At 44.1% G+C, this 23,612-nt stretch overlaps 1 protein-coding gene across 4 annotated transcripts in view; it reads right to left on the bottom strand.

The window, feature by feature from the left end:
- LUZP2 (leucine zipper protein 2) overlaps positions 1 to 23,612 on the bottom strand; it is a 346,882-nt gene that overhangs the window by 53,073 nt on the left and 270,197 nt on the right. For 3 of the 4 annotated variants that reach the window (XM_080983546.1, XM_080983544.1, XM_080983543.1), the window contains 3 exons: positions 15,009 to 15,125; positions 5,700 to 5,774; positions 4,036 to 4,200 (listed from right to left, as the gene is read on the bottom strand). In XM_080983546.1, the coding sequence (XP_080839672.1) occupies positions 4,036 to 4,200; positions 5,700 to 5,774; positions 15,009 to 15,125 (357 nt within the window). The remainder of the gene's footprint in view (positions 1 to 4,035; positions 4,201 to 5,699; positions 5,775 to 15,008; positions 15,126 to 23,612) is intronic. The other variant, XM_080983545.1, reaches the window with a different exon arrangement.

Genomic DNA, 23,612 nt, shown 5'->3' with positions numbered 1-23,612 from the left:
GATATTTCTGGGTTCTTGCTGACAGGGTGTCATAGCAACAGCTTGAAGTTCTTGCCTAAGAGAAATATCTTCTTTAGAAATGAGGGACTTTGACATGTTTTGATAAGAAAGGTCACATGGAGGTAAAAAAAAACCCCAACCTATATGCATTAGGAAAGCTTCATATCTCTCTCGTATTGGAAACGAAAAAAGAACCCACCACGTAATTAAATTTATATTGTCTTATATGCTCTTCGGAGAAGAATGCTTTGTGCAAAAAGGTCAAACCATGAATTTAAATTGGGATATTATGATAAATGAAATGATCAGCATTGGTTCCAATTTTAGCAACCAAAGTGATTTCTTTTTTTAAAAAAAAATGATTCTAATTTAGGAACACTTATTGGCCTTCCCTCAAAGGGAAATAATTATTGCCTGGATCTTCCTAGTAATGCCAGCTCTTTTGATCACTTGTTTCAAGAAGTGGTGATTTGGATCCAAAAGACACACCCATAGAGGGCTGGCCCTCTTAACTTATAGATCAGTGGCTAGAACCACATAGATAACCATGAACCTATATTGCTGGAGAAGGAAACTCTGATCCTAAACCTCTGCTGCCTTGTGGAACATCTTCGGGAGAAGAAACGGCTAAGGAGTAAACCCTACACAAATCCAGAGTGGAGTCCGTGAGACACTTGGATAACATCCTGTATCGCCTCCTTCCAGCAACTCCTGCAGCCAAGCTGGTGCCAAACTTATCGTACTGCTTTCCTTTGGACCACATCAGTGAGGCCGAGAGGGGGGTCTTGTCATATGGACAGCCCTGGGGAGGTAACTTCAGTATTGCTGATGCAACAACACCAACACAGGATGCAGCAGTGACAGGTCTCCAGCAGTTTGATGTCACCCTGTTGTCTCTCAAGACAGATGGGTGCCAACAACAATAATATTGATGGGGACTATGTTTTGTTTTCAATGGATTTTGACTACTGTTGTGCTAATTACTTTCATTTCTACAGAGTCTGTGCAAGAGTGATTGATCTAAAGTTCTGTCTACATTCTGATGTCTTCTCAAAGGTCCTTTTTGTGGGGAGTTTACAGTTCCAATAGGATCCATACTGGCACAAGAAATGACAAGTTCTAGGCAAGGGATCTCTCTCTCTCTCTCTCTCTCTCTCTCTGTGTGTGTGTGTGTTGAAGCTTTTGCACCTGGGTCAGATATGCTGAACAGCATTCCCTGCCCCTTCATAATTTGTAGCCTCAAAAGGAATTGATGGATCAGAAAAAATTTAGTGACTCAAATGACCACTTTTCAGCCTTTTGCCTTTTTCAGCCTGAGGGTGACATACCCTCATAGACAAGCTTCTGGGAGCTGACTGCAAGTGATGGGCAGCGGCCAGAGGCAAAAGTGGTTGGAACAAAGGATGTGACTCTAATCCTTATACTTTATCTAGACTTCAGAGAACAATTCAGGTACGTAGAATTGTAATGGAGTTGTGACTGAAGAGTAATATATTATTGCAAAAAAAGAAAAAGAAAAAAAGAAAAGAAACTTGCCAGCTAAGATAGTTCATATTCTTTCTGAGATCATAGTTCATACATTTTGTCCTGAGTTTGTTAAACATTTAAAAAAATTCTCTGCTGATGTCAATTCAGATAAAGTATATTACTATAGTACCCATGTTGCATTGGGTGAGACTTTGGTAAGAGAGTCCTATGTAAAAGGAGAACAACTTTCCTTTTGCTAGAGGGTGGAGGAAATAGTGGGTGACAAACATGAAGTAGTACCATTGTTTTAACTTGTTGGGGTAGGGTGTGTGGAAGGGAACCTTCTCTTTACACACACACACACACACACACACACAGTGCAAATTCCCCCCAGTGGCACAAACAGGGGCATTTTTCAGGGTGTCTAGTTTTGTGGATTGGGGGTACGGCAATCTATTTGCAGTGGGATAGTGAAGAGAAATCCCTCATGTGCAGTCTTCCCAGTAAGCATCAACTCAATGGCTAGGCCAGTAATTAATTAAAGACAATTCATAGCTGCACACTGCACACTGAGCGAACATCTCATTCGGCCTTAAGGCTGCGGTCCTATGCACACGTACATAAGGCATGCCACTTGCTGGAGAGTGGGCTGTATGAAACTACGGGGACAACAGGATTTTATATTTATTTGTGGCACAAAGAAACTAGTAAGAGACTGTGCCCCCTCCTTCTCAACAATGTACCTGCCATTAGTAAGCATGCCTGGGAACCAAAGGACACAGAGATAGGATGGCTGTCACCCATTGCCAAAAATCTCTTATCTCCTTATACATACTTTCTAAGAGAAACACACACTGACTCCTACAGCATTGCCCAAGACAGACATTGTCAATGTAATATGAATTTCAACCTATAAATGATATGTAAATTTGACACCGAGAAAAGCCCATGATTTGGTAACTGGATGGATAATCCCTTGAAGTTATGATATTTACAAGGCAAGACATACACTGAAGGTTAAGCTGCTTCTTATCAAAAGTGACAGGATTCATGAGCACTGAGATTCTGAATTCTGTGTCACTTTTTTAAAAAGCACATGTACGCATTAAAAAAACAACACCTGAGTCATATACACTGATGGAAAGGAAAAGCTCGCGCAATTACAGCTGGGGCTAGTTAGCTTTTAATAGGAAGACAAAGTCAAGGACTACATACATAACAATGCCTGTCATCATGAAAGTGTTCTGTGATATAATTCCATTGCAGAAGGTATAATTCTGGCTCAAATCACGATTCCCTGACAACCTATTTCACAGTAGCAAGTTTTCAAGGGTTTTGTAATCATGGATAATGTACAGATTTACAATAATGAGGTGTCCATGAGTAGAACAGCAAGATTATGACCCATTATTTTCTCTCAGACACATTCATGGCATGTACCAGTATGAGCAATATCTCTGAAAGAGATAATATTTTTTGGTGAATGACGTTAAGTAAACACGTTGAGTATATTAAAACCCACCTGTTAGTGATTGCTAACCCTGGAGTATGGCTCTACAAGGCTGTGACCAGAAAACGTTGCTAAGAAGAAATTTAAAGTAAATTTAGGAGCCCCTCCTTTGGTAAGACACCTGAGGAATTCCAAGGGGAGCAACGTTTCGGAGTCATGATGCTGGACTAGCAGCTCTTATGCTTTTAATGAGGTGCCTTTGGATTACCTTGTTCTCATCCCAAAATAAGTATTAATAGCAGAGTGTCACCTCTTATAATGGAGTTCATGTCCATGATTCCATTGAGGGGAAAAAGGGGTGGGTGGGTGTTCAACACCATGACATTCCCTGACTGTCCGTCCTGGAGTTATAAGGGTATACATGTGCATAATCAGCTTGAGAAAATAAGTGGGACTTGTCTATACTCCATGAAAAAACCCTTAAGTTATTTATTTAGTAGTGCTACAACAGAGGATTACTGACACAGTGATGGCAATTGCTGGTATGTTTGGGGATTATATGCAGCTGCTATTACACCACCACCACTAAGGCACCAATGGTTGCTACTATATGTTACTGGATTAGTGAAGCATTTAAAATTATTGCAAGTCTTCTGCACTGCCGCTTGATTCAAATTATGCTTTGCATTACTGCATTTCAGTAATAACCAAGTCCTAAGAATGCAATGGGATAAAATTTCTGTCATGACCAATTTGTCTCATTGCTTTCAGCTGCAATTAGTGGCAACTGGCCTTTGCAGGAATAGGAATTATATCAGTAAGCTCTGTTGAACGGTATATTAATTACAGGCAGTATCAATAAACTGCATACCAAATAGGAGAGATTATGTACTATAACAGTTAACTATGCAGATGAGGCTTCTATAAGAGCAAATATCCCAAATCTTCTTCAGCAACAAGAAAAATAGCAAAAAGTAACTTCGGTGACAGCAAAGATAGGCTTAGCTTTACCTTCAAAATTCATCCTAATCTTTCAATGAATTTAAAATCCTTCTTAGTTCCAGTTTGATGGACTTTCAGGACACACTCTCATTTTTAAAAAAGAAGAAAAAAGATACCTTGGTGCTTGTCACTTGAAATGGAATTTTTGAACCATTTGTAACTGGGGATGTCTGTCTCTCAGTCGGTCTTGAAGGGATTATATTTGTAGTGGGAGGCTGATTGTGCAAAACTGAAGACAGGCAGAGTTGTACGGTCTCCTTCAGAGCCTTCAGCTGTGACTCCTGAGGGGGGAAAATGTCATTCGATCTTAACAAGAGATTACAGAGGATCATATTTTACTCTGCGCTTTTTATGTTCACACTCTTTACAATTTTCAGCAACTAAAAAAAACTGAAAGAAAGCCAATGTATGATCAAGCACACAAATGAAAATAGGAACCAGGCATGTGACACAATGGCTAAGTGTACTATTCCATTTTCTTTTCCATAGGAAAGAGGCATTTCTGTTTGGGAACTCCTAGCTTGTTTCTCACCTCAGCGATCTGTGTTTCACACACTGGAAAGAGGACAGGACGGCAGTAGATTGCCTGCCCTTGTGCTTCTTCCAGCCTTGGGTCAGCAACTTAGCTTTGGCCATAAAAAAACACAGTTTCCAGGTGGTATGAACTGGTCCAGAATGCCTTAGAAGGTGGTGGCTCTTCTGTGTTAGATTCGATAAAGCAGCTGCTAGGTGGCCACATATAACGGACACTGTGCATTGGATTTCTGACATTATCAGGGAACACTATGTTTCTAAGGGGAACGTGAGAGGTTCCAATAATCCAGCGCACTGCTAACCCTACACCTTTCCTCACTGCTGCTTGTACAACAACCCTCAGGATGTTGTGATGGTGATGTGGGAGTAAGGGGTATAAACAAGCCCCCCATGGGAAGACTCAAGCCCCTATCTTCTGTCTCCCATCACAGTGTTCATTCCAACTGGACTACCAGATGGATTTTGGTTGCTGATCCATGTGAGCATTTTGTTCTGGTTTTCACCCTTTCCTTGGATATGTAGCCTCTTGCAAAACATTTGTTGTCCTCACTTGGGCACCTGGACATTTGTGCTAATTTCTGAAAAGTGTCTATGTGGGGAATATTAGGTACTGGAGAGGACATCAGCTATGTGACATGTGCACTGGATTATTGGTGCCTTCATGTGTACGATGAAAGCATTATCAACAAGACACATCCACCAGTGACTATTGGTGTGTTTGCTGCTGTTTCTGGGGATTTCATTATGGTGTTGCCTCTGCTGCTGGTGGAACAAAGAATCACCTCACATTATGCTGGCATCAGCCCAGGTATAGTAGCCACCTAGCTAGATGAGATTGCTTTATATTTTACAACATATTCCTGTCTCAAGAAAATTTTCACACAGCACACATTTTCTCTCTGTAATGATGCTCTGTGCTATAGGTCTTACAACATCACATCTTTTGGGTCCCAGCTGTATTTGGGTATTTGAAGTTGTAAAAGTCATAATGATGCTCTTGCCCCTTACCGAGCATGTTGAGAGAGAGGAAAGAGAGATGGCTCTTCTTCATCATCTTCAATGAACAAATGCCTGTACTTAGACTGTCATACTGCAAGAACGCCCTCCTCTCCAGGGGGAATACTCATTATGCATACAATCAAATATATGTCTACAGTTTTACAAGAATAAGATCCTACGTTGTCATATTAGACTGCAATCACTGTCTATTAATAGAGCTGGAAGATGTGCTCAGAAGAGTTCTTACTTTGTCAAGAGCTGCTTTCTCCAATTCTTCTTTTGCAATTGCTAGTTTTTGTTCCAAGTCTGTAAGCTGCTGTGCCTGTGGGAAATTTAAAAACAAATTAGCTGGTATAAATTATAACTCTATTTCGTCTAACATTTCTGTGAGGAGGGTGCGAGAGTTTTACTTTGGAAGGTAAGAAAAATAGATGAAATAAAAAACCCCATCTTGTCAATATAACAGATTCTCTGGGGAATATTACAATTGATAAATTGAAGGAGGCCTTTGGTGTGGGAACATTTTATTACAGTATCTAAATCCAGCCTCGTTCAGATGAATGTTTTGTCATTGATTTGAAGGGGAGGTGGGGAATCTCATCTTGTGTTAAAATATTTACAATCCCCATCAAAGCATAAGCATTTCATACACAGTTGGTAAATAAATACTGCATTGTATGTTTCTAAGATGAACTACATGTTGCAAACATGTGGAAAAAGCTAGATTTTACTTCTCCTAGTGGAGGAAATCATCTTTAGGATAGGTAATGTGGAGCAGAAAAGCCAAGAGGAGTGTTTCCTTATTTTTTTCTACTCTTGTCACATCTCTATGCAAATTGCTTCACCTCCTTACATTTCTTTCATCTCACATGCATGTTTGCATATCCAAACATGTTGGCTCATGTAGATAGAAAACCTACCTGAGGGTGGGCATGATTAGAAGTAGGAAAAGTGCTTCCTTTTGACCCCTTCTAAGACTACTTTTCTGAATAGGGTAGTGTGAAAAAATGTGCTCCTAACTGCTCCTATTTATTTCATCCTAGATTTTTCTCGAACCACTGGATAGATTTGTAGCTTAGGCACTGCTTTATTTCTTCAACCTAAGGAACCAGCTATTTTTTCAAAGGTGTTCCACTTCCTTGCTTCCTTTCTGATAGACCTCAAAGTACTAAGCTACATGCCTTGTTTCACTTCTTTTTCTTCTTCTTCTTCTTCTTCTTCTTCTTCTTCTTCTTCTTCTTCGTCGTCGTCGTCGTTATACTTACCCTCTGAGAATGACATACTGCTGCTATTTGAGCTGGCCAATTGTTTTAGAATAGACTTCTGGAGACTTGTTCTCCATAGAAGGATTCATTATGGCAAAGCAGACTAGCACTGTACCAGTGCAGCCATCTGCAGTGAGCTCAACAACCCCTTGGTATTTGAAATAATGGACAAGGCGGTTGGAGGATGGATGGCGGCTAATGGATTGAGGTTGAATCCTGACAAGACAGAAGTACTGTTCTTGGGGGAGAGGGGCGGGCTGGTGTGGAGGACTCCCTGGTCCTGAATGGGGTAACTGTGCCCCTGAAGGACCAGGTGCACAGCCTGGGAGTCATTTTGGACTCACAGCTGTCCATGGAGGCACAGGTCAATTTTGTATCCAGGGCAGCTGTCTACCAGCTCCATCTGGTATGCAGGCTGAGACCCTACCTGCCAACGGACTGTCTCGTCAGAGTGGTGCATGCTCTAGTTATCTCCTGCTTGGACTACTGCAATGCGCTCTACGTGGAGCTACCTTTGAAGGTGACCCAGAAACTACAACTAATCCAGAATGCGGCAGCTAGACTGGTGACTGGGGGCAGCCGCCGAGACCATATAACACCAGTCCTGAAAGACCTACATTGGCTCCCAGTACATTTCCAAGCACAATTCAGTGTTGGTGTTGACCTTTAAAGCCCTAAATGGCCTCGGCCCAGTATACCTGAAGGAACGTCTCCACCCCAATTGTTCTGCCCGGACACTGAGGTTCAGCACCGAGGGCCTTCTGGTGGTTCCCTCACTGCGGGAAGCCAAGTTACAGGGAACCAGGCAGAGGGCCTTTTCGGTAGTGATGCCTGCCCTGTGGAACTCCCTCCCATCAGATGTCAAAGAGATAAACAACTACCTGACATTTAGAAGACATCTGAAGGCAGCTCTATTCAGGGAAATTTTTAATGCATGTCATTTTAATGTATTTTTAATCTTTGTTGGAAGCCGCCCAGAGTGCTGGAGAGACTCAGCCTAACGGGTGGGGTACAAATGATAAATTATTATTATTATTATTATTATTATTATTATTACTACTACTACTACTACAATGGAATATGTCAGAAATTATGAATGGTCTGGGAGATGGGCTTGTGACAATGAGTGTCACAGCACCACCCAAATGGACACAAATATGCTCATTCCCCATATTGGAGGGAGTAGAATCAGTGCTGCTTAGTGGGGCCAGGAATAATTATTCTTAAAATAGAAACCATGTCTTACAATGAAACTAGCAAAATTATTAGTAGTATAATTGTTCTATTTGTAAATTTAAATGGCTTTGTGGAGACATCCAGTGTTTATATAGGGAAAGGGAGAAAGGACACTGGACCAGATGGTTATCTCTGCTGTAATACATTTTTATGAGGCATTTAACTTTTTTTTTTGCACATGAATTGCCCTGCAAGGTTTTAACTCATAAGTCATAAAGGACATCACATTTAGGGCTCTTGGCTAAATATTTCCAAACAGGCAATTGCTAGAGCTTACTGCTAATTTTTCCCAAAGATGCCACCATCCAGATGTCTGACTTTCATATTTCCTTTACAGAACTACAGGAAGAGACACTTTCAGCCTCTCAGTCATTAATGTGTGGCATTGGCAGGCTGGTAGTTGGCATGAAATGCAAAATAAAAAATAAAAAATGGCATGCACTGAATTAAGATATGATGCTAAATATATTAAATAGACTCTGAGCAAAAGCAATGTCAAAGTGAATGGGAATTCTTCCACCAATATGAAAATTAAATTAGGAAGGTTCAGTGAAAAGTTAGATATTTTAGAATCATAGAATTGTAGAGTTGGAAGGGACTACGTTGGTAATCTAGTCCAACCTCCTGTAATGCAGGAATCTCTTGCCCAATGTTGGGTTCAAACCCATGACCCTGAGATTAACAGACTCATACTCTACCAACTAAGCTATAAATCCCAGTGAACTGAATGCAGGATTTCAGTCCACACAAGGACTTGGATAGCCAACTTAACTGTGGAGACTCAAGCCCAAATATCTAATCAACCCCTCTCAGTGGGTGCTCGTGAATCAAGCTAAGTATGTGCAAGTATGTTTTTTGTAGGAGTACCCATAGTGCGATATTTCATCCAAATTTATTACAGTGGGTTACAGATGAAGTTCAGGAGAGAATAGCCTTTGCTGAGAAGAAGAGAGGGGAGAAATATTGTGCTATTTATTCCCCCTTCGCCCAAATAACACCAGGAGTTTTGGGTGCTCCAGAACAAGAACGGAAGAGTTTTCAGCCTTCAAAGAGGAGAGCCCACCTAAGCTGAAATTGACAAAGAAATCATCCTGGCATGCTAGAATGAACACTCTTCCATGAACAGCATGGAAAAGTTCAGAAATGACCCATGCCAGTTCCTGCACATCATCAGCTCACCTTTGTAAAGCAATGTCCTAATGGCTTAGAGTTAGGAAAGATCTGATGGACTTTCTAGTTCAACCTCGGTATCAAAACAACCTAAAACCCTCTGATGGATGCCATTCTTTTCTTGAAAATCCATCAGTGAGGGAAATTCCAGAATTCCTTAGCTATGAAAGGTTGCTCTAGGGTACAGTGAAGCTACGTAAACCAAATCCATCTCCCTGTAATTTAAATCCAGTTTAATCATCTCTAATTTTGGGAATGAAAAAGCAGCACCTGGAAGAATTTGACACCAAAAATATTTTCTTGCCATGGCTGCCATTTGCAGTCCTTCCAAGATAGAAAATAATGAGCCCAATAGCGTATAAACATTCTTATTCATATCAGTAAATCCACTAGTGGTTTAGCCAGAACAGTCTTTTAAACAAAATATATATGCATAGCCCTACCTATCATTTAATCCCATTTCATAAGAAAGAGAGAGGGAGAGGGAGAGAGAATGTGTGTGTGTGTGCGCGCGCGTGCATGTATGCACAAGCGTGTACATGCATTTTGGTTCAACTGATTGACTTTAATGTCTGAATCTCTTTCACAAATCCTTTTTTCATTCACAGGCCATTGAATCAATAAGCTGGAAGTATCAATCCTCGACTGATCGCCGAAGAATTGATGCTTTTGAATTATGGTGCTGGAGGAGACTCTTGAGAGTCCCATGGACTGCAAGAACATCAAACATATCCATTCTTAAGGAAATCAGCCCTGAGTGCTCACTGGAAGGACAGATCGTGAAGCTGAGGCTCAAGTACTTTGGCCACCTCATGAGAAGAGAAGACTCCCTGGAAAAGACCCTGATGCTGGGAAAGATGGAGGGCACAAGGAGAAGGGGACGACAGAGGACGAGATGGTTGGATAGTGTTCTCGAAGCTACAAACATGAGTCTGACCAAACTTCGGGAGGCAGTGGAAGACAGGAGTGCCTGGCGTGCTCTGGTCCATGGGGTCACGAAGAGTCAGACACGACTAAACAAAACAAACAATCAATCCTCCTGCCACATAACTTGTATAACAAACCTGCAGTAGAAAGCTGTTTGGTTCAACAGATTGATTGGTCATTTGGAAGTCAATCATGCTTAAAACCTCTACCTTTTTATTGTTAGATTATTCCTAAATTCCTTTTGAAAATTGTTAAGGGGAAAAAAACGTTCATAGGTTTCCATTTTGATAAATTATGATGCACATTTGGACTTTGCATTAAAGATGATGAAACATCTATCACTGTAGCAGATGAAGATTAGCCATTAGACCCAAGACAAAACCTGCACTCTCCCCACCAGTACTTCTCACCCTATCCTATCTCACAGGGTTGCTGCAATGATACAATTGGAATGCAGCTAACCCTGTGCTGCCCTGAGAACATTGGAAGAAATGTGGGGTTAAAAAAGGGATAAAATCAATTGTGGTGTTCAGCCTTCTAAAATGAATTCTCAAGCGCATATGCTGGCCATGGTTAGCATCCAAAAAATGGTGAGTAGAAGGCTGGGGGCCTTTCACAGCTCCCACCCTGGGCCTTTGTGTCCCCAAAATACTTGGAGGGCTCTCCAGAACAATCTGTGCTGTGGTTCAGGGGCTGCTGTTGGAAAGAAAATCAGCGGAACTGGTGACAGTCTGGTGCTTTCTGCTTGCTTCAGAAGGTAGGTTATAGCCCTCCAGGTTGAGGTGGGGAGATCATTATACTTAGGAAATGTAACTGGGAAATGAGGGAGAAACAATCTTGGGTAGTCATTATGAGAGGCATAATGAAAGTTAAGAAGTAATAGTAAAGTAGTTTATCACTTCAGTACTGGGAACAAAGGCACAACATCAGAAGTGAACTTTAACAGATTAATGTTGCTTTTTTCAAGTGCCAGTTATGAAAGTCTTAGCAATTGTTTCTCTCTACTGCAGTGGTTTCCAGACTTGCTTCATTTAAGCAACCCTTTTGATATTAAATAATCTACCAAGGAATCCCCACACATTTTCCACAAATTCCCAGCACTTTGCAGAGGACTCTGTCCAGGGAGCACAATAGACTTCACATTTCTTCAAGACAACAGACAGACCTGTTAGGTTTCATCGTTGCACGCAAACAAAAATCCACCGTATGTATATCTGACAAACAAATATGAATGTAACATCTTACAAACACAGAACATAAAATGTGATATAGCATGAAAATGATGTGTATTATATCTAAGGCTACCTACTTATGCAATATATAATGTAGAACAGAAACAGAATGAATACATATTGTTTTTCACATGGTACACATGAAATTCTAATAGGATTAAAGTTCCATTAATGAAATCCGAACTCTACATCAGCTCCTGTGAACCACAGCTGAAAAAAGCCAATGTTCCTCAAAGTTGTCTTAATGAGAATTCACATTTAAGAAAACTTAATATCTAATAAACATTCCAAGCATAGCTACTCTTGAATACTATTGATCTAATGGAAGATTTCAAATATTGTTCTGATCAGTAGAGTGGATCCTAAGGAAAGGGCTCTTAATTACAGTGCAAGATCCTTGCTTAAGAAAAGAGAATTAAAATTCATCAGTGTGCTACTGCTAACACAAGGTATTGTGCAGTCGCTTGCACAAGGTCATGCACGATTTATAAAGATAGTGTTTGCACTAAGTCCATATTGCACTAAGTTTTCAGGAAGTTCCTCCATTAGTTTGTCGAACAGGACTGTCACCAGAATTTATGCCAGCCCTAATATTTCTAGAGTAATTTTAAAACATCCTTGGAAGTCTCTTCTGCCCCACCATAGTGAAATGTTTATTTTATTTTAATATTCCCTGCTTCCTAGAGATCACAGTGTATTCCAAGTGGCCTTTCATAGTTAAATTGGATGCTATGTTACCAAATGAAACTTTTTTCAGTATGTTGCGCATAGTTTTTATCAGAAGCAATTATATATTAAAAGGATCTTGAATTAATTAATTTCATTGAAATAGGAAAAGAAAATGAGACAATATGTAAACACTGAGTATAAGAGGGCCTTCCTAAAAGAACATTCAGTAATTGTAATAATTATCCTTTCATATGCATATCCTATTTAGTTTCAGAATCTTTCATTTTGTGAACTGCAATTGTATACTTGAGAACAATTCATTGTTTCTAATTAAATCCTTTTCTTTCTTTTTTCCTTTTTAAAAAACCTGATCTACTCTCAGGTTACTTTCGGGTATACATGTTTAACGTTTCACTGAAAAATTAAAGACAGATAATAATTGTTTTGCCCAATTATACTGAAGAGTTAAATCCTGGTGACCTTAGAAATAATTATCCATTAAAAGTTTTGGAAATGACAGATGAGACGAAAAATAATGAGCAGTTTACAACTGAAGAAGTTGCTGGCAGAGACTACTGTAGTTCCCTTTTATCCCATTCTAGCTAAGACCTCTTCAGGTGTTCAGTCTGAATGCATGAAGGAGCGAGGGAAACATGCTTTGTGGGCCCCACCTCTTCAATGATTCTGCATGCGCTGGGCACATTCCATGGCCAATGAATGATTGACTTGAGCCTTACTCACACATACGGCTTCCAACAAGGGGACAGGAACCCTGGTCAATCACATATGATTCCTCAGCTCGATTTAGCAGCCAGGACTGCATATGTGTAGCCCTGTCAAGTAAGGTGGAATTGAATGAATGAGCTGTCCAGGAGAGGGAAAGGGCTGAAATTAAGTCCCCACTCCCCTTCTAGTTCAGTGAATCGGTGTACTTTCCAGTTTCTCTTACATGGTGACAAGAGCCAGCCCACCATGTTTTGCTACAAGAGGAAAAACAGAAAAAGGCTGCCCCCTCCTTCTCTTCCCCTGCTGTGTGTCTGCTGGGGACAGTGAGCAGGTGAGCAGCAGGGGAGGGAGAGGAAGCAATGGTGATGGCCGACAAGAGCAGGGCATGCTCCATGGAGGCCTGATCTGCTGCCTTTCCCAGCTATCCGGAGCTCACTGCCCTGAGGCAACTGCCTACTTTGCTGGCCCGAGAGCAACATACGGTAAATGTAGCCACAGCTTCTGCATGCATAGATGGTAGCATCACAGTCATGATGTTTAACATTTGATTCACTTGTGGCAGTTTTTCCCTACATGGAGAGAATTTTCATTTTGAGGGAAAACATGTACATAGTCACTTGATGTCTGTAGTGTGTTTATTATAATTGTGATGACATTCTTCAGGAAAAAGCCTGGCCAGATTTATAGCTGGATTTATCAATTTTATCTTTATTATGACTGGGGTTTTTTGTTTACTATTCATTAAGTAGGCAGATCCTCCTCATTCTTTTACTCCTGTTATTAATGATGTGTAAAATTATGCTGTAAACTGTCTGAACTGAAACTGAAACTGAAACTGCCTTGGTCGCACTGGTTGATGATCTCCGGTGGGCTAGGGACAAAGGTGAGAGCTGTTTCCTAGTTCTGCTGGATCTCTCAGCAGAGTTTGATACCATCGACCATAACATCCTTCTGGACCATCTTGAGGGACTGGGAGCTGGGGGCACTGTCATACAGTGGTTCCGCTCCTTCCTCCTGGGCCGTGTTCAGAAAGTGGTGGTGGGGGATGAGTGTTCAGACCCCTGGGCTCTCACTTATGGGGTGCCTCAGGGTTCTGTCCTCTCCCCCATGCTTTTCAACATTTACATGCAGCTGCTGGGAGAGATCATCAGGAGGTATGGGCTGGGTGTTCATCAGTATGCGGATGATACCCAGGTCTACCTCTCTTTTAAATCAGAACCAGTGAAGGTGGTGAAGGTCCTGTGTGAGTGTCTGGAGGCGGTTGGAGGATGGATGGCGGCTAACAGATTGAGGTTGAATCCTGACAAGACAGAAGTACTGTTTTTGGGGAACAGGAGGCGGGCAGGTGTGGAGGATTCCCTGGTCCTGAATGGGGTAACTGTGCCCCTGGAGGACCAGGTGCACAGCCTGGGAGTCATTTTGGACTCACAGCTGTCCATGGAGGCACAGGTCAAATCTGTGTCCAGGGCAGCTGTTTACCAGCTCCATCTGGTACGTAGGCTGAGACCCTATCTGCCTGCGGACTGTCTCGCCAGAGTGGTGCATGCTCTGGTTATCTCCCGCTTGGACTACTGCAATGCACTCTACGTGGGGCTACCTTTGAAGGCGACTCGGAAACTACAACTAATCCAGAATGCGGCAGCTAGACTGGTAACTGGGGGCGGCCGCCGAGACCATATAACACCGGTCTTGAAAGACCTACATTGGCTCCCAGTACATTTCCGAGCACAATTCAAAGTGTTGGTGCTGACCTTTAAAGCCCTAAACGGCCTCGGTCCAGTATACCTGAAGGAGTGTCTCCACCCCCATCGTTATGCCCGGACGCTGAGGTCCAGCGCCGAGGGCCTTCTGGCGGTTCCCTCATTGCGAGAAGCAAAGCTACAGGGAACCAGGCAGAGGGCCTTCTCGGTAGTGGCGCCCGCCCTGTGGAACGCCCTCTCATCAGATGTCAAAGCGATAAACAACTACCTGACATTCAGAAGACATCTTAAGGCAGCCCTGTTCAGGGAAGTTTTTAATGTGTGATATTTTACTGTATTTTTGGTTTCTATGGAAGCCGCCCAGAGTGGCTGGGGAGGCCCAGCCAGATGGGCGGGGTATAAATAATAAATTATTATTATTATTATTATTATTATGCGTATCTCATGTACACAAGAGTTCACCATAGAATTGTAACTACTCTACTCATCACAGACACCTCTGGAGCAGAAAAACTTTCATAACTATCTTTAGAATTAGAGGTTTCAGAATCCAAACAGATGTTTCTGGAATGGGAAACAATAATTTATCAGAACACTGGTGGATTTTTTTAAAATAACCTTCAGAACTCACTCTGTGTTTTTGACAAACCACTTCCCAACCAATTTTCTTTGAGCATACACTCATTTCAGACTGAAAATAAAAGTGTTTCTCTACATGCCCTAGAGTGTAGGGATCTGGACCAGAGATCTGCAAGACAGTAATAAATATGACGTTACATTATTTTTCAATTTTAGCTTTCAGAGTTAAATAGTCAAAACACAGATAAGCAATGTAATTTAAACATTGCTTATTCCTGCATAGACATGCATACGATTGCACTGTAAGTGACTTTATTTCTGTTACTGTTTATATATCTATATCTCTCTTTAAGCATAATTGTCTTTGTACTGCAGCTGTACATTCTATCTTTTCCCAAATTAAAAAATGAATCAACAGTGTGCACTGTTAACTTGTTCTCTCCGTATTAAAAGTAGCTAATTACATATCCTAGCATATCCTAGCAAAACTGATATTCCAGGGAGAATAGAAGCTATAAACACATTTCAGCAACAAAAAGATTCCTTCACTATTAAAATGTAAAGTACTGTTATCTCCTCAAATTGAAATCCCTATAAAATGCATTTTTATAGTGCCATCAATCTGTCAACAGCTTGCTCTGTGTAAGTAAACTTCAGTTTAATCAACAACACTCATGGCAAGACACAAATGCCATGATGACTTCAGTTTCTCCTATGCTTGGGGCCTGAAATACTCTCAAACGTTGCAAATGTCAGACTCCTTTCAGTATGTCAGTGCTAGTCAGCCCAGTTTCATACACCTTGTGATCTCCCCTGAGCTGAATGCAGCCAGGTATTGAAGCCTCACAAGGTCTTCTTGACTGAAGAGTGAAGTAATAGTGCTTTAAATAATAATAATAAAAATCTGTCCTCCCCACCTCACCAAGACAACTTAGAGACTGGCTGGTGACACAGTAGATAGGTATATTATCAGAAGGACTACAAAGTGATGCCATTATGGGTTCCGTAATGGTTTCACCTCTATGGACTCTGGTCCATGGAATCCAGGTTCCCAAACTTTGTGTGACACCATCCTGCATTGCTAGAGAGGCTCATAATTCCCCTTGCTACTAGGCTTAATCTAAAGTAGCCATTCAGTTTTGTTTTCATTGTGTTTTCCCCCCTGCTTTATGTTCAGTGCCTGTCTGAAACAACCAATCCCAAGATTGTTCCCCAAATTTTTGCTCATCTTATCTGAACCTGCTCTTCAAAGCGCAAAACTGAGATAAAATAGAGGAGAGCATTTGTGGCTCTTGCAAGGGCTCCTAGAGTAATATCAGAAATAAATTAAAATTATTGTTTGCTTCTCCCATCTCCTTCTGCTGTCTGCCCTATTATTAACATTTAAATTGTAAGCTCTGCAGGACACAGATTTATTTTGTAACTGATATGTATATTTAAGCTGTCATGTATATTAAAGGTGCTGTGTAAATAAAAAACAATAGAAATACATTCTAAATATGACATCCTTAGTGCAAATACTGACTGTAGTTCAGGAAGAGTATGTATGATATAACTACGTGAGATCTTGTCTAAGAAGAAAGGTTAGTTACAAAGTTTAAAAGACATAAAACATAATAATTTCACTCACTGCATGTGCATACATACTGTCAGGGAACTGACATCAGAGCGAGAGGCGAAGGGGAGGCTCCTGGATGATGCTGGGGAAGGACCCAGCAGCAGGGGGAGAGGCGACTCAGTGGAGGGGGAAGCATTTAAGCGCAACACCAGGAACAAAAGTGAGCAGATGGGAAAATCGGAGAGAGGGCTCACGGACTCTTCACTGGAACTCAGTGAGGAGGGGACAGGTCCCCCGCTACCCACGCCCACCCTGCGCAGAAGGCTCCCGCGCAGTGAGAGGCGGAGGAGATTGGGTGTCAAACAACTCTTATGTTGGAAGAGATTCAAGAAACGCCCACTGACGGATTCTGCTAGTGACTGAGACAGTCATGATCAGAAGGGGCTGTGCAGTCAGAAAGGTTTAACAAGGCAAATCAGCCTAGAGAGGCACCAGTTTACGCACGAGTAACTCATACTCATTACAGCAATCCGTCAGTCCCTGAAAAGTTGCTCGTGCGCAGCAGCAGGCAGGCAGCATCATGAGCAAGCCCGGAGAAGCAGGCACCCAAGGGGGAGCAGCTGGAGGGCAAACGCTGGAGGAGAGGAACCGAGATTTGGAGCAGCATGTGGCCATTCTGACGGCACGGCTGGACGAAAGGCGGTCTCAAGATGCACAGGTCAGACCCACCCCCATAGCAAGGAAGGTACCGGGACTGGTGCACAAGTTTGGGGGGAAGCCGCAAGAATACAGTGCGTTTAGAACGGAAATAGAGTACGCATTGGACTTGCAGCATAACGATTTTGAAGACGACGCGGCGCGGGTGGCATATGTTGTGGGTCACCTGCAGGACGGGGCCAGAGAATGGGTCAGACCCCTTATGGCGACGCAGAATTCCGCCATGCAGGACCTGAGGAAATTCTTCCAAGCGATGGACGCGATGTTTTCCACTGATGTTCAAAAAAGTGTGACGAAGCGGGAATTGATGAACTGTAAACAGGGGAGCCAGTCAGTCAGGGACTACTGGTCGCGCTTTGCCATGATAGTTCATCGCCTCGGGTGGGAACTGGGCTCCGAACCCATACAGATGTTATTCGAGGAGGGGTTGTCCCCAACGGTTAAGGATGAACTTTCCCGCGCACCCCGCCCACAGGGGATGGATCAGCTGACCAAGGCTGTGCTTGCGATTGGCGTGCGCCAGGAAGCGCGGGCCCAGGAGAGGCAGGAAGGGAGAGAGCAACGTTGCCATGACTACCGCATTCCTGAAATACCAAGGCAGCCCTCCCCGCCAGCAGAGCCAATGGAAATAGATGGGGCGCGCGCGCGGGAAGTTTCAAGCACCAGCGAAGGGTGCAAGAAGGAGGGAAAGGATTGGAAAACCTCCAAAAAGTGTTACCTTTGCCAGCGGCCAGGCCATTTTGCCAGAGCCTGCCCTCAAAGAAAGGCTTGGCAAGGAATGGTGGGAACCGCAGGGGGTGAGGAGGAGGTGGTAAAGGAACAGGAACAGGGAAACGAGAACGCTTGGCTGCCAATCAAGGGGCACAACAGCCAAGCCAGCCACCAGTAAAAGTGCCCCAACCAGACCCCCCCAAGGCGGCAATAGCCATCGAAGTGGTGCTAGAACTCCCGAACGGGCACCCAGTCAAGGTGAAAGGCATGCTGGATTCAGGCAGCTCATGTAATTTCTTCAGCAAGGACTTTGCATTAGAGCACCAGCTCCACTTACTGCCTTTGGATTTTCCCTTGCAAGTGACCACCATTGATGGCAGGGAGCTTCTAGGAGGGGAAGTGACACACCAAACCCCGCCAATGAGAATGAGGGTGTCCAGGCACTCGGAAACCATCGCCTTTCACGTCGCCTCGCTAGCAGGACCCCCAATAATATTAGGGATGAGCTGGCTAGCACAACATGATCCAGTGGTGGCGTGGCATCAGAGGACAGTCACCTTTGGGTCAGCTTACTGCCTGGAACACTGTCTAGGGGGGGAAGCCCCAAGAATGACCGTGGCCAGGGTGGCTGGGATGGCGGTGGAGCGGAAAGGGGAGGTGCCGCCACAATACGCAGATCTGCGGGAGGTCTTCAGCGAAAAGGAGGCAGATAGACTGCCACCCCATAGGCCCTTTGACTGCCAGATCAACTTGCTTCCGGGGGCTCAGCTGCCAGTGGGTAAGCTGTACGCCATGTCAGACAGGGAGATGAAGGAGTTGCGAGAATTTATCGACAAGAACCTGAAAAGAGGCTTCATAAGGGAATCAAAGGCAGTAGGGGGCAGTCCGGTGTTCTTTGTGGACAAAAAGGACACAAATAAACCCAGGCTCGTAGTGGACTATAGAGCTGTCAATTTGGTGTCAGAACCCGTGACCTTCCCAATGCCCAGGATTGACGACATTTTAACGCGAGTGAGGAAAGGCAAATTTTTTACCAAGCTGGACCTCAGGGGCGCATACAATTTGATCAGGATGAGGGAGGGGGACGAATGGAAGACCACAATGTTCACACCCCTAGGTGCCTTTGAGTACTTAGTTATGCCTTTTGGATTACAGTCAGGCTCCGCCTGTTTTCAAGCTTTCATGCACCACGTGTTGGGGTCTCTGCTGTACAAGAACTGCGTAGCCTTCTTGGACGACGTCTTAATTTATTCGGACAATGAGGAACAACATGTTAGAGACATCAGGGAAGTGTTACAACGACTGCAGAAGCACCAGTTGTGGGTCAAGCTGGAAAAATGCCAGTTTCACGCCAGAGAAGTCGAGTTTCTGGGGTACAAGTTGTCTGACAAAGGCTTAGCGATGGACCCAAGCAAGGTGCAGGCAGTGCTGGAGTGGAAGGCTCCCAAGACACGGAAGGACGTACAGAGGTTCCTAGGGTTCAGCAACTTCTACAGGAAGTTCATCAAGAACTTCGCCCACTTGACAGCGCCAATCACGGATTGTCTCAGTAGCAAAAAGAAGTTTGTGTGGACAGAAGAGGCCCAGCAATCCTTCGAAAAACTGAAGAAGGCGTTCGCATCGGAAGAGCAACTCCTGCACGTAGATCTGGAGAAACCCCTGAGGCTAGAGACCGACGCGTCCGACAGAGCCGTGGGGGCGGTCCTTTTGCAGCCAGGGAAGGGAAAGCAGGAATGGAAACCGTGTGCCTTTTTCTCCAGAAAACTGAGCAAGTCGGAGCAAAACTATACAGTGTATGACCGCGAACTGCTGGCAATCTACGCGGCCTTTCATCGTTGGCGTCATCTACTGATAGGGGCGCAACAACAGATCCAGGTTTGCACAGATCACAAGAACTTGGAGTACTGGAGAACCGCACGAGTACTCAACCAGAGACAGATTCGATGGGCACAGGAGTTCTCCAAGTTTTTCTTTGAAATCCGCTACGTGCCCGGAGAAGAAAACGTAAGAGCAGACGCTCTCTCGCGTAAACTGGAGTACCTGGAAGGAGAGGGGCCGCCGGAGAAACGACACGTGATCCCCGAGGACCGATGGGTGTGTGTGGGAACTTTGGTGGGGAAACGAGAACTAGCTGGGCTGACCAGAAACGACGTGTTCGCGCAAACTAAAATCCGGGAACTACGAGACGGAAGAGGGACCCAAGAAGGGTTTGAGGAGAAGGAAGGGGTACTGTACTATAGGGGAGCGCTGTACGTACCGGGGGAGACCCTGAGGAGAAAGGTACTCAAACAACTCCACGACAACCCCACAGCAGGGCACTTTGGACAGCACAAAACCATGATGCTTGTGACCAGGCAGTTCTGGTGGCCCAGGGTGAGGGAGGATGTACGGGAATATGTATGGGGGTGCGACCGCTGCCAAAGGGCAAAGGGGGAGCGGGCTGCCCCCACAGGATTGCTGGAACCCTTACCCACGCCGGGGAAACCCTGGGAGGTGGTATCCATTGATTTTATGACAGATTTGCCCAAGTCCCGGGGAAAGACAGCAGTCATGGTAGTGGTCGACCTACTGACAAAAATGTGCCATTTTATAGCTTGCTCACATGCTGTAACGGCAGAGGAAACAGCCCGGTTGTTTGTGGAGCACATATTCCGGCTGCATGGCGCCCCCTTGAGGGTTATCTCCGACCGTGGAAAACAATTTACTTCCCGGTTCTGGAGGAAACTCATGAGCTTACTGCAGGTGGAGGTGGGTTTCTCGACGGCGAGACACCCAGAGACCAACGGGCAAGCAGAAAGAGCGAACAGTATACTCCAGCAATACCTACGCTGCTATGTCAGCGAGAGGCAGAACGATTGGGTAGAAAAACTAGCGCTGGCTGAATTCGCGTACAACAACGCGGAACACGTGTCCACGGGAATGAGCCCATTCATGGCCAACCATGGGTGTCATCCCAGGGCCTTCCCGGGGAGTGGGGAGGAAAGCTGGAGCGTACCCACCGCAGAGCAGTTTGTGGAAGAAATGGAGGCCCTACACCAGCAACTTAAGATGAACTTGGAGCGGGCCAAGGAAACTTACAAGAGGCAGGCAGACAAGCACCGCAGGGAAGGGGAGACCATACGGGTGGGGGACCGGGTGTGGTTGTCCACCCAAGGGCTACCTTTCAAAGGGGGGTGCAAGAAGTTGCAGCCCAGACGGCTGGGACCTTTTGAGGTAACACAGCAAGTTAATCCCATGGCATTTAAGCTCAGGTTGCCTGATAGCATGAAAATACACCCGGTTTTCCATAGGTCCCTGCTTTCACCGCATAGGGAAGGGCGGGAATTCCAGGGGCAAGAGGGAGAAGTCACCACACACCCGCAGGTAGAAGAAAGGGAACACCACCACAGGGCCACGGAAATACTGGACTCAAGGTGGCAAGGGCGCCGGGTGGAGTATTTGGTAGCGTGGGAAGGGGAACCCAGGTCCGAAAACACGTGGGTCCCCACGGAAGCCGTCGAGGACAGGTATCTGGTGGAGGTATTCCACCACCGGTTCCCGGACAAACCCAAACCCCTGGAGAGATTCTGGGAGGAGCAATTTGGAACCACAGATGAGGAAGAGGTTTTTGAGGGATTTTCTGACTCCGAGGAGGGAGGAGAGGTTTCGGAGGAAGAAGCATCAGACGGGGAAGACCACCCCGTTGGTAGGTGGAAGAGCGATTGGGAAGCGGGTTTCGAACCCACGGAAGATGGTGACAGTTCCTTCCGGGGTTTCCCCGCCTCCTCGGCCGACGAAGGGGACGAAGTTGGTCCCACAGGTCGGCCCAGGGGTGGAGGGGATTCTGGGGGGGAGGTGGATGTCAGGGAACTGACATCAGAGCGAGAGGCGAAGGGGAGGCTCCTGGATGATGCCGGGGAAGGACCCAGCAGCAGGGGGAGAGGCGACTCAGTGGAGGGGGAAGCATTTAAGCGCAACACCAGGAACAAAAGTGAGCAGATGGGAAAATCGGAGAGAGGGCTCACGGACTCTTCACTGGAACTCAGTGAGGAGGGGACAGGTCCCCCGCTACCCACGCCCACCCTGCGCAGAAGGCTCCCGCGCAGTGAGAGGCGGAGGAGATTGGGTGTCAAACAACTCTTATGTTGGAAGAGATTCAAGAAACGCCCACTGACGGATTCTGCTAGTGACTGAGACAGTCATGATCAGAAGGGGCTGTGCAGTCAGAAAGGTTTAACAAGGCAAATCAGCCTAGAGAGGCACCAGTTTACGCACGAGTAACTCATACTCATTACACATACATACATACATACATAAGAAAAAACTAGATATGTTTGTGAACAAGACATAGCAAAATAAATGGGGTTGTTATGTCAGTTCACTGCACTAACATTACTTAAAGAATTTATAGCAGCTTTTGGATATGAAGAAGTAGATATTTTCCCCTTGTGAAAGAAATTTCACAGTGGTGACTTTGTTAAAGATGAGAAATAGATATAGAAACTCCCAGCTAAATTCAATATGTTATCTTAATAACAAGAGACGTAAGCCTGGAGACAAGAATCTGAAAGATATTATATTTTTATTACTGAACTGCTGTTAGCATATTGTTTGCAAGAATAAGTACTGAAACCTATTTTATTCTGGATGGGCACACTAAGGATTTCAGAACTGGCAGTGGCTTGCTTTTTTTTTTTTTTTTTGCAAAAAACACCCCACTCCAACAGCCCTACCCTCATCAGCAAGACTCTTTACCAAACCATTCTCTTCATCAAGAATGTTTTCTCTAGGAGAAAAGAATCTATTGCCTTAGAATTTCATAAGCTGAAATTAACAATCAGTCAAGAAAAACTGGATTTTTTTTCATTTCCCCCAAGGTTGTATTGAAATGTTCATTTCTTCAAAAACTGAAAAGAATGTAAGAGTGATGCTTGAAACTCAAGATAAAACATGCTAATGTACACTGGGCTTTTAATGTAGCTTCTAAGCACCAAAGTCAATTACATTTTATGTCTTCATTCATGTATATCACCTCTTCAGTAAAATTAGGGTGTCTCCTTACCTACTGCTGTTAGGGGTTTCATGAAATAGCAGTTCTCAGTGTCTACTAATAGCTCAAACCCAGGTGTGTTACTTTGTATATATATTACGGTGAACTTATGCAAAGGAAGGTAGAGCTATTTTACCATAAAATAGGAAAACCAACCTCAGAAGGTGAGGCTTTGGCCAGCCACATATGACCAGGTAAGTGAAATTTATGATGTTTAAAAGGGCAGTTTCCCATTGCATTAGGTTTCTCTAATGATACACATAATGAAATATCATTTGTAAATATTGTGGTTGGGTCTGAGGCAATTGCAAGCACAGCAAGATGCCAAGAAGACTACTGGGGCAACGACAAGAGAAGATTTGGGAGTAGGAAAAGAAAAGAAGCTTGAAGGACATTCTGGGGAGGCCTGATATATGGGCCACAAGGTAAGTTGCTCTACTGCAACCTGGAGAATACCTTCCAATTCATCACTGCTTCAGGAGACAACACAGAACTTAGGTTGTCCCCATTTGCCTATCCAATCTCTTATGAGCGCTGCAGCATACCAGAAATCTGACTCAATATGACAGGCAATTCACTGCTGCTGTGCATTTCAATAAATGGCAGTTTTGAAGATGCAGTGAGAATCTCTGTGTCTCATG

Source organism: Podarcis pityusensis, assembly GCF_964106645.2.
Source record: "Podarcis pityusensis genome assembly, chromosome: 1".
NCBI lineage: Eukaryota > Metazoa > Chordata > Lepidosauria > Squamata > Lacertidae > Podarcis > Podarcis pityusensis.
The sequence above is the reverse complement of the archived record's forward strand: the minus strand, read 5'-3'. Positions and strand labels throughout refer to the sequence as shown.